General features: G+C 42.7%; 1 protein-coding gene across 1 annotated transcript in view; it reads left to right on the forward strand.

Moving 5' to 3' along the window:
- Ttc27 (tetratricopeptide repeat domain 27) overlaps window positions 1-11,810 on the forward strand; it is a 129,231-nt gene that overhangs the window by 14,523 nt on the left and 102,898 nt on the right. Inside the window, exons 5-7 of the mRNA XM_050162979.1 lie at window positions 1,333-1,435; window positions 7,483-7,647; window positions 9,640-9,773. Of these exons, the coding sequence (XP_050018936.1) occupies window positions 1,333-1,435; window positions 7,483-7,647; window positions 9,640-9,773 (402 nt within the window). The remainder of the gene's footprint in view (window positions 1-1,332; window positions 1,436-7,482; window positions 7,648-9,639; window positions 9,774-11,810) is intronic.

An 11,810-nucleotide genomic window follows, 5' to 3' on the forward strand; every position in this document is an offset into this window, starting at 1 on the left:
TTTTTCTTTTTTGAGATGAGATCGCAAAGTAGCTAAGGCTAACTACCTTAAACTACCTGGTTGAGATTGCAATTCTCCTGCTTCTGCTTCCTGAGTGCTGAGCTTGTGGGTATGAACCATTTGCCTGCCTAGCTTATTTTAGATGGCCCAGTATATACTCAGACTTTTTTTTTTATTGGTATTTATTGAGCTCTACATTTTTCTCTGTTCCCCTCCCTATACTCAGACTTTAATAACCCTTTTAAAATATGTATTATGGCTCACACAGATACACTAATAGAGACATGAATACATAGAGAAGAATATCTATGTTAGTAATCTTTGTTATGGCCTTTTCTAGAGGAAGACAGGATTGAGACAGAAAAGGGAGACAGTGTGTGTGTGTGTGTGTGTGTGTGTGTGTGTGTGTGTGTAGACGCCAGGGGTCTATGTTAGGTGTCTTCCTTCATTGCTCTACATTTAATTTTTGTTTTGTTTTTGCTTTTGAGACAGGGTCTCTTTATATAGCCTTGGCTGTCATGGAACTCATCTTGTAGATCAGGCTGGCCGTGAACTCTAGGGATTCATTTGTCTCCACCCAACAGTGTTGAGGGTGCAGATGTGTACTGTTTATACCACCTTATTACAGCTTCTTGTTCTGTTTCTTCTTTCCTACTCATCTGTCCATCCGTCCATCCGTCCATCCACCCGTCTATCTAATCTATCGTGTGTGTGTGTGGGGGGGGGGGTACCTGTGTGATTCATGGAGTCCAGAGGAGAATGTCACCTCTTCTTGTACTGCCTCATTCCCTCAAGATGGCTGCACTGACTCTGAAGCGCTGTCTCTGCTAGGCCCACTGGTGAGTTCCTGAGATACTTCTGTCTGATCCCCAGTTCTGAGTCATAGTCACGTGTGGTGTTTTTATGTGGGTGATGGTGATTTGAACTCTTGGTCCTTATTTCTGTGCAGCAATTGCTCTTACCTGCTGAGCCTTCTCCCTGGTTCTCGTCTCTCTTGATAAGGATGTATTGATAAACAAGAGGAAGCATGAGTGAATTAAAGGAAAACCTGCTCTATGCTCAGTTCGTACCTCAGTTGAGTTGTTTTCCCTTGGGTTGTGAAGGGAATGGAGCGTCATGGCAGAGCAGGGCGCTTGGCGTAGGGAGGTGGTGTGTCTGAAGCGACTTCAGAAAGCAGGAATGGAGACAGAGCAGCAGCTTTTGATCCTGGTGATTAAGCTTATCTAGGAATGAGTTTCAAGAGTGTGAAAATAATCCAAGAACTAGTCTCAGTTAGTGCAGTGTTTTTCCTAAGCGTCTCTTAATTTCAGCTTCGATGGTGCTTTTTTCTAGAGCTTGCCGTGGTGGACTCTGAGATATGTGAATATTCACCAACAGTTGCTTGAGGAGCGTTCGCCTCAGCTTTTCGCTCTTGCTGAAAACTGTATTGATCAAGGTATGTAGCATATTTTTTTAAATTATTTATTTATTACTGTTGTACACATGTGCAAGTATTTATGCATGTGAAGGTCAGAGGACAACTTTGGAGTACACGTTTTCTGTTTTGTTGTGAGATATGGTTTCTCTGTGTAGCTCTGACTGTCCTGGAACTTGCTTTGTAGCCCAGGCGACCTCGAACTCACAGAGATACTCCTGCCTTTGCTTCCTGAGTGCTGGGTTTAAGAGGCACACCACCACTGTCTGGCTTGGTATAGACACTCTCATTCCACCTCTTGTGGAATCTGTGAGTCAAGCTCAGGTTGCCAGGCTCCCATGGTGAACACCTTTACTTGCTCAGCCGCTTTGCTGGTTGGTTGTTTTTGAGACAGGTTGTGCTGTGTAGACCTAGCTGGGCTAGAATTCACTGTGTAATCCTAGTCTGGCCCCAAACTCATAATCTTCCTGCTTCAGCCTGTGTTATAGATGCTGTCCGTTGTGCCCAGCTTACAAGACTTTTGTTTGATACAGATATGTACCTCATTCTAATTTCTTGTCTGAGATGTTTCATTTGAATCTATTCTTTGACTTATTTTTGTGGCTTCTTGTATGGAGTTGTTTCTTTTTCTTCTGGATGGGTACTCACGAATTACTAGGTGTCTGAGTGCTGAATCCCTTCTTTTTGTTTTCTCTGGTATTGAAGACCAAGCCTAGGACCTTGCACATTTAGGTAGGTGCTTTGTCTCATAACAGCATCTCTTTCTCATCTTTTTTGTCTTTTGAATTTTCAAAAATAAGGTCATGCTGGGCAGTGGTGGCGCACACCTTTAATCTTAGCACTTGGAAGGCAGAGGCAGGTGTGTTATTAGTATTGTAATATGTGAATAGTTCATTCACCTAGTCCTCTGTTGATAGACATGAAGGCTTTGGACTCTTTCCCTTCTTTTACTGCCAAATTTTGATCCTAGAAGGTAAACTTTAGTGATAGAGGCAGGACCTGATTTCCATAAGTAGCAAATCATCAAATTTGCACCTGTTACTTGTTCCGCCCTTTGGTGTCATCTGGAAGTTTAGTTCCATCTTCTCAATCATATAAAATTTTGCTGCCAGATAAAGTCAAGTCGCCCCCCTCTCCCCCCCCCCCACAGTAAGTTGCAAGGTCCACTTGTTTTCAGAGTTTTTTGGAAGTGCTACAGCTAGATTTTAGAGTTATGGTAGAATCAGGTAAAGATTGTCTAGCGGGGTTGGAGATCTAGCTCAGTTGGTCGAGTGCTTGCCCAGCATCTGTGTAGTCCCTGGCACATCATAAGCCTGTAGTTCCAGCATTTGCGAGGTGGAGGAGGGAAGATTGGGAGTCGAAAGAGTTCAGGATCATTCTTACCTACATAAAGAGTTTGCACTCCAGGAGATTCTGTCTTTGTGTGTGGATGATGGGATAGACTTGATAGACAGCTGGTTTGCCACGGGTGCAGAAACGGGTACATTGACAAACCATAGAGGCTCCGAGACCCGAGAGAGTGTAATTGGCCTGAGGGTCCAAAGGAAAGTCATTGTGCTAAGCAGAGGAGGTTTGCTGGGCAGTGGAAGTCCAGCACTGTGCAGGACAGGACGGGGCAGCTTGGGGAGCTGTCTTCATCATAAGGTAAATCTATTTGCCATAGGTAAAATCACAAGTGGTGTGGGAAGTCTTTCTGTATATATGTTGTTTTTATTGGTTAATGATTAAAGAAGCTGTTTCTGCCAGTGGCTAGCTGAATAGAACTAGGCAGGGAAAACAAAACTGAAAGCTGGGAGAAAGAAGGTGCAGTCAGAGAGAAGCCATGTAGCCCTGCAGGAGACAGATGCTGGAACTTTACCCTGTAAGCCACAGCCTTGTGGTGATACATACATTAATGGAGATGGGTTAATTTAAGATATGAATTAGCCAGAAATATGCTTAAGCTATTGGTCAAACAGTATTGCAAATAATATGGTTTCTGTGTGATTATTTAGGGACTGAGCAGCTGGGAATGAACTAACAGGCCTCCGCCAACACGCAAGTGAGAGTCTTAAAGGTTTTGCCAGTGGTAGGCCTGGTCAGCATGGTTGGTCATGCCTGCTAGCAGTTGTGTGATAGCAATGTGCTGGTTGCAGAAGTTATATAATATTTTACTTTCATTGGTTTTCTATGTTCTCAGTGAGGTAGACTCTGGTTGACTTCTGATTAGGTCATGAGTTGTTGTGTGGGTCCTCATTTTGCAGTTAGGAATATTTTTTTTCTTTTAATTTTTTAAAAAAATATTCACTTATTCATATGTAAAATGTCTATGCCATGACATATATGAAACGTTTATCTAATTATTCTTTAAAAAAATTAATTATTAATTATTTAACATACATTGGGATTTTGCTGCATGTATGTCTATGTGAGAGTGTCAGATCTCCTGGAACTGAATTTACAGACAGTTATGAGCTGCCATGTGGGTGCAGAGAATTGAACCTGGGTTCCCTGGAAGAGCAGCCAGTGTTCTTACCCACTGAGCCATCGCTCCGGCTCCTATCTAATTATTTTTTACCAATAAAACCTCAGGACCACCTCTCTCATACTCTCTCTTTCTCTCTCTAGTTCCTCAATCCAAAAGGGCTGAGACCTCTCTAAGCCCTGCCCTATTACTTCCGTGACTGTCTATCTGTCCTCAGTCCTCCAAAACCTCTGTGGTTAGTTTTGGTCAGCTAGTAGCTAGCTCTGCTCTCTGATTCAAGACAAACTTTATTGATAGTCTTGGGAGCATCAAAATGCGACCAAAATAGCATACAACACATGCTGTGTGGAGGCCAGAGGACAACTTGAGATAGTCAGTTGGGTCATCAGGTTGACGGTCAGGCTTGGTGGCGAGTGCCTTTACCCTGAGTCATCTCAGCTGGTCTGGATATATTTCAAATGTTCTTTCCTGTGTACTGTTTCTCAGTCCCATCTCAGTGCCGAGCAGAGCACATCTGCAGATGTTTCGTTGTGTTTCTTCATGCTTTCATGTGTGAGACTCGGCTTCTGTGAGAAGGGAATGGTACTTACTTGTCTTTGGGAACATCACTTCTCTACCTCTGCTCTTTACTCTGGGAAGTTTTCCACATTTTCAGGAACTTAACTACCATCACACCCTATCCCCTTTGAATAGTTTTATTTATTTCTCCCTTCCATCTTTTGCTTTGCACCAGTAGTTTCAAATAGTCCCATGCATGAGCCCCCTTGAAAACTGTTGCTGAAAGAAGCTGCCTCCCACTGCCTAGGCCTGCAGTCGGGTCATGGTCTCCCACTCTTTTCCTTTTGACTGGGGCAAGGACGACAGTGGTGACAATGACAGTGTTTTCTCTTTTTTCCTGGAGTGTGTGTGTATAGGGGGAGTAAAACTCAAAAGTCAAATCGCTTAGCAGTTACTCCACTTGAACAAAGGTATCATGGTGATGAATTCCCTTTCCAGCCCTCCTCTGGAACCAGAGGTTGGACAGGGTTTGGGGCAGTGCCATTAGGCAGCCTTCCTGCTATCTTCTTGTTCCCATTGCTGGACCTGGGGAGGCAGCTGGCCCAGTTCCCCCCTCTTCATTGCTAAGATCATCTTTTGTGTTTCTGTGGCTCTGTAGTCTGGTCACAATCACATTCTGGCTTGCTTTTCACTTGTTTATTGGAATCTGACTCTAAGTTTTGATGTCTGTCTCCCTTTCTGGAAAACTCTCAGCGGTTATCTCTTCACCTCTTTTTGAGGCACTGTCTTCTCTTTCTTAATCTTCAGACATGTCATATATCCTATGTGCGTCCTCACCAGACCTTAGTTTCTTTTGTTGTTGTTTCTCTTTGTTTTCCTAAGTTATATTCTGCAGAAGTTCTTTTAGATCTGGCTCCATTTCTCTGCCCTGTCCATTTAATTTTGAAATTTAAGAAAATTCTACTCTTTTGATCAGTTCCTTGTTTTGCTTCTCTGGCTAATATTTTTTGCATGTGTATGTGAGTGTGGTGTGTGTATATCTACATGTTTGCATGTGCATGCACATGGAGACATCAGGTTGATGTTGTGTGTTTTGAGGTATCCCAGGTGCGCTCAGAACTCACTAATTTGGCATTTAGCTAGCCAGCTTGCTCCCGGAATGACAGTTCCACTTTCTGTATATTGGGATTTCAGGTTGCTTGGGACCACCCATGTCTGGCTCATTTCTGTAATCCCTTGTTTGTATTTTCTTTCTTTTTTTTTTAAAATATTTATTTATTTCTTATGTATACAATATTATGTCTGTGTGTATGTCTGTAGGCCAGAAGAGGGCACCAGATCCCATTACCGATGGTTGTGAGCCACCATGTGGTTGCTGGGAATTGAACTCAGGGCCTTTCGAAGAGCAGGCAATGCTCTTAACCTCTGAGCCATCTCTCCAGCCCTCTTGTTTGTATTTTCTAACTTTTTGTTTCTTTCGTTTCTTGAAGCCCATTAAACATTTCAGGTGTGTGGTAATCTGTGTCACTCACTACTTGTGCTAGCGTCAGCAGAGGACTAACAGTAACGGCTATACACTCGGGAGTGATGGGAGAAGAAAGTTAAAGAAAAGAGAGCAGTCAGGATGATGCGGTCCAGCCTCTCCAGGTCTGGTTTGCATGAATGAAATGTCCCGATGCCCGCATGCCGTCCTCACTGGCTTTAGCTCACTCCAGAGAATCTCTCGGAAGGGCTGGCACTAAGTGAAGGATACACTGTTCTGGCTTTTCAGACCCACTTTAATTTCAGCTGCAGCAAGACAAAGGCAGATCTTGTTCCTTAGCTGTAAAGACTGTGACAGGCGCATCTCTAGCTGATGAAATAGCCTGGGTTCCTGTCGCGCCTCCTCTGTGCCTTGTCCTTCCACCTATGCCTGCTCTTTTCTCCTATACGGTCAGGAGAAGCTTGGATTCCAGTCCTGGCTTTGCTGTGTAACAGCCAAGGTGACCAGTCGGTCAGTGAGCTGTCTGAGCTGTGTTTTGTTTTTCTTTGTGGTGCTGGGAACTGAACTTAGGGTCCCACTGCTAGAGAGGCACCATGCCCTGGAGCTCTGTTGAGTGCTCCCTGTTGTACTGATTTAAGTGGAGAGAGCATCCTCCTCAAAGGCAGCATTGTGAGAACTTACACACTCACTGAAAGTACCCAGTGCTAAGAGGAATAGCTGTTTAGTAAGTGTGATCTCTCTCTCAGCTTGAGAAACTCATCCCCAGTGGTAGGATGCTTGAAGCATACTTCCCACCCTTTCGTTTCATTCATTCTTATAGTATGCTTTGTCAAAAACTGACGAAGCCATTACTAAAAATAGCTTAACGACGAGCTTGTCAAGGATGTTGTAGAAGAGAATACTGTTCTGGGGTACCAGTTGGATGAACATCCTGCTGTATGAGCAATTGTAAACCCTGGTGTGTGTAACAGTATTATATTCTTTAGTATATATAATTATTTTTGATGATCATTTTATCTCAGATGCTTTGTTGTTAGATTATTATTCTTCCCTTATTTATTTTAAAATTTTAAAAAATTGCATTACATTAATTAGTTTGCATGTCTGTATGTGTGTGTGTATGTGTGTGATGTATGTGTGTGTGTATGTATGTATGTGCAGGAGCCTATTTGATATTTTCACACACATACATGTTTCTTAAGGAAGAAAGTCTATATTTTCTATGAAATGAAAATCATTTCCCTCAACCACTCTCCCTTTTTCCAGATTTTTCATGGTGTCGAATGTACAGGTTTGATTTGTCACTTTGTATCAGCATCTTATGTTCCTATGTTTCTGGCCATATTTTTATAGGATGGTTAAGACAGGTACTGGGAAGGATCAGTGCTGTGAATGGTACCTCCTAGGACCGAGTATGTGGGTGCAGAAGGCAATATAAAGTCTTAGCTGCGTCTTTGGAGCATATAAGTGCTTAGAGAATGCTGGCTGTTAGCTGCGGTTGTATTTGTGTTCTTTGATGTGTTTAATGTTCTTCAAAATTTTAACTTAAACTATGTATACTTTAATATTTTGGGGCTCTGTTTTACTCACCTTAATTTTAATGTTTCATGTTTTGTCTCACAGTGATGAAACTAGAGAATTTATTTGAAGGTGATTCAGGTCGACTTTTAGCTATTCAATTCCATCTGGAAAGTGCATATGTATTTTTGTATTATTATGAATATAAAGAAGCAAAAGACCGATTCAGTACTGCTAAAGACATGAGCAAGTTACAGGTTAATCTGACAGGTAAGACTTTACTTTTCATGGGTAATTGAATGTATGTATGTATGCTAGTATGAATTGAATGTATTATATTAATATGTATGTTGGCAGTTTGTAGTGCATTTTGGCTTTTGATTTTTTTTTTTTTTGTCTTTTTGGTTGTGACGCATAGCCTTTATTGGCTGAGCCATCTCTCCATTCTTCTTGATTATTTTTTTTATGTAGATTTTATGTAGATTCCAGATTTTCTCTATGTTGCCCAGGCAGGCCTTGAACTCCTGATACTGTTGTCTTAGTCTCTTTAGTGTTGGGATTTGGGATGCTCTATCATGCTTAGTCTAGTATTTAATTTTTTAGAGCCTACCTATTTTTTTTTTTTATTTGACAATACATTTAAAAGATTTTATTTAAAGTTTATATTTCAAACAAGTTTGGAGTTACATTTTTGTCATAGAGTCTATTTCTTGTTCTAAACTAGTTAAATATTCGGTAGTAAATAAATGGACCTTGGATCGTTTGGTTCTGGATAAACCTCCAGAGAGCTCTCCTGACTTTCTAGTTTGGTCCCGCCCCATGCATTGCCCATTCTTTTTAAACTCTCCTGTTGTCTCTGTCCTGCTTTGTTGGAATGCATGCTGTGTTTCCGGGGCATTTCTTAGGTGTATCTTCAGTGCGTTACAGAAGTTCTCCTAAATCTGCTGTTGTCTCTTCTGAGTGCCACGTGCTGCTCCCTCCCTAATCTGTACAGTATAGTTTCCCTTCAGTGTGAATGAACTAATGAGGCCAGGACCACCAGTTTAGGGCCCGGCTGAGCATCCCAGGCTGTGACACCTGCCTGTGCATTCTGTGCTGACACTTTTATCCCATGCGAGGCCTGGGTCATTTCCTAGATCTTTTCTCAGCCCCAGTGTTCTGTGCTTCCTGTTGAGTCAATGCTAATTGATAAAATATTCTAGCTGTACTGTGAGTCAAATATGGCTTTATGGAATCTTAGCCTTCTTTTATTACAGTGTTTGTGTGAGAAAAGTTATTTGATATCTGGTTTATAGTTTTTGGAACAATGCCGTGAATAACTTGAAGTCTTGTCTGTATTTGAAAATGTAGTTACATGTAATAAACTTTTGAGGTTCATTTCAGAGAATTTTTTTCAAATATTTTTGTTTTGGGAGGCTTTTGGGGGATTATTTAAATATTAATGACACAGTGCTTTGTATATTCAGCTTTAACTGGTGGTGTATTTAATAGCTGTTACAGTTTTTTATTTTTTTTCCCCAAAGTTGAGGTAAAGAACTTAAAAATAGAAGTGTGTTCCCACATAAAAGGAAATGAGACCCAGATTATGATTTTTTCCCCCACTCAGCTGTAGAGTTTCTATAAAAAAGTAAACTGTTGAGCCACTCAGGTAGCCATCTTGACGTGCGTGTTCCCAGGGTTGACAGGCACTCATGGCCGGAGTCATGGCAGTGCGGAAAACTGACTTCTCAGGCTGGTCTTCGCCATTGCACATTTTCCAGAGTGGATGTGGACGCCTTGCTTCTCGGCAGCGTTGTCTGAAAATGTGCATACGGTCTCTGAGACATAAGGAAAAGCTGGTTGTGTCATGTGAAGCCAGGGTCGTAGAAGCTTAGGCCCTGGCTAAATATAGGCTTTAGAGCAGGGGATCCTGAGCGTGTGAGGACAAGTGTTCAGCCTCTGTCTTCCCATGTGTATTATCCACATATACATTCTGTTTGTATGTATGTATGTATGCATGTATGTATGCATATGTGAATTCTAGCCACAGTACTTAACTTATTTATTCAGAAGAGACTAAAAAATGAGCAAAAGTAGGAATTGAGAATCTAGTGTCCAATCCTGGGTTTGAGCCTTGGCACCATAGTTCCTTGGCTTCAGGAAGTCATTGACCATCAGTGTGTGGATGGAGAAAACCTTTAGCACTCTGAAAATATTAGTCATTGCCATGTACTATAAATCCGACTGCCAGATCCACATGGAGGATTGTATTTTAATTTTCAGGAGCATTGGGAAAAAGGACACGATTCCAGGAAAATTATGTGGCACAGCTGATTCTAGACGTCAGAAGAGAAGAGGACGTCCCTTCTAGTCATGAGTTCAGCCCAACACCCACCCCCCAGGAATACCTTACCAAGGTAGGTTGATGTGAATTGTGCAGTTGAACAGCATAGTCAGTAGGTGACTCTTATAGAAGCTCTGAGTGGATGAGAGTAAGTTCATTGTCCCTGTTTTCAGGTAAAAATGATCAGTATCTTTCTCTTAAAATTTTCAGTCACACAGAGGCCACGCTGCGCCCACAGTCACACGGCTGCCACGCTGCGCCCACAGTCACACTGAGGCCATGCTGCACCCACAGTCACTCGGCTGCCACGCTGCACCCACAGTCACACGGCTGCCACTCTGTGCCCACAGTCACACTGAGGCCATGCTGCACCCACAGTCACACGGCTGCCACGCTGCGCCCACAGTCACACGGCTGCCACTCTGTGCCCACAGTCACACAGCACAACTCCCTTACAGTGGAGCAGTTATGAGTTAGCAGTGCCACCGCATTTCCCCTTGGCATATAGAAGAGACAAAGAGGCTATAAAGAGGCTATATCTGGTTATTTTGATTTTTGCCTTTTGAAGCAGTCTCTAGCTGTATAGACAAGGTTGGCTTTTAGTTCCTGCTCTCCCAAGAGGCTTGGGTCCTGGAACCCTGAGTAGGAGTGTTGAGGGAATAGAGACATACAGACATACATACAGTAAAGCTGGGTTCAGACGGGTGTCTGCAACCTCTGTGACCTGGAACTGCAGCATATTTATTAGGTAGAGCACAGGCCTGGGGGGTGCTTAGCTGGTCTGTGTAGGAAGTCTCTGTCTGAACCTCCAGGAGCAGGAGGGGCAGTTGCTAATCCCTGCACACACTCATCAGTTGTGCAGTAACCTTTCACGTGGACTCCCGAGGAGAGCTTTCACATTCCTTCTAGTCCTGGCCATATTGCCAGTTTCCTGTGGGTCTGAGGCCTTGGAGCCCTCAGCATGTCTACAGCCATGTCAACAATACTCAGGGCTGCCTCTGCTCCCTGTACTAGGATTGTAGGTATGAGCCACCGTCCCTTTACTTTTTTCTTCTGTGAATATTTAACATTCAGAGACTTGACAATTCTCTGGCTTCTTCTAAATATGTAAACCAGCAAGCAGAAGTCCTTTTCTCTCATTTTACAGTCTGCCTTCTACTCTGTCATTATTGGGTTGGTTGGTGCTCCAGTATGCTTTTTTGACATGTCTAATGAGTTCTTTTCTTGTGGCTTGCATTTAAGATTCTTGAATGCTTGACTTCCTAGGCCTGGGCAACTGCTTCCATGGGGACCACAAACATGTTTTCGTTTTCCAGAGATTCCCATACCTACAGTTTTATATGCTAATTAAATTTTTTAAAGATTTATTTTTATTTTATGTGTATGGTGTTTTGTCTGCACATATATCTGTGCACCACATGTGTATAGTGATCAGAGGGAATTGGATCCCTTGGAACTGGAGTTATAGCTTGTTGTGAGCTGCCATGTGGGTGTTGGGAATCGAACCTGGTTCCTTTGAAAGAGCAGCCTGTGCTCTTCACTGTTGACTCATCTCTCCAGCTCCACATCTACCGTTTTCTATTGTCCTTTTATTGATTTTAATGTCTTTAGTGCCTCTGCTTCAGTACGTGTTGTTTTAGAACCTATAAGTAAATTTACCTTAAGTAGACTGAATACCAAATTTCTATTATGTTCTGAGAGTAATGCCAAGGGGAGAGACTAGGGCTGAGGGACAAGGAGGCGCCATCATTCAGTTTGGTCTGAGGAGAACCTCTGATAAGAATGCAGGTGGGTTCCAAGTTCACTGTTTGCTTTTGTGGTAACCTTAGTAAGGGACAGCTGTTGGTTCTAGAAGAATGAGTAGAGGAGAGAGGTTGCAGTGTTGAATTAGGAGCGGCGGGGCTACGTCCCTGGCACCAGGCCGCCCTCATGGCTAGGTTATGCCCAGAAATAATTACACGGAAACTGTATTCTTTCAAACACTGCCTGGCCCGGCTAGTTCCAGCTTCTTATTGGCTAGCTCTTACATATTGTTCTAACCCATTTCTAATATTCTGTGTAGCCCACGAGCTGGCTTACCAGGGAGGATCTTAACCTGCGTCTGTCTGGA

This window comes from Alexandromys fortis, unplaced genomic scaffold (assembly GCF_014885135.2).
Source record: "Alexandromys fortis isolate MF-2015 unplaced genomic scaffold, M_Fortis_MF-2015_v1.1 scaffold_148, whole genome shotgun sequence".
Classification (NCBI taxonomy): Eukaryota; Metazoa; Chordata; class Mammalia; order Rodentia; family Cricetidae; genus Alexandromys; species Alexandromys fortis.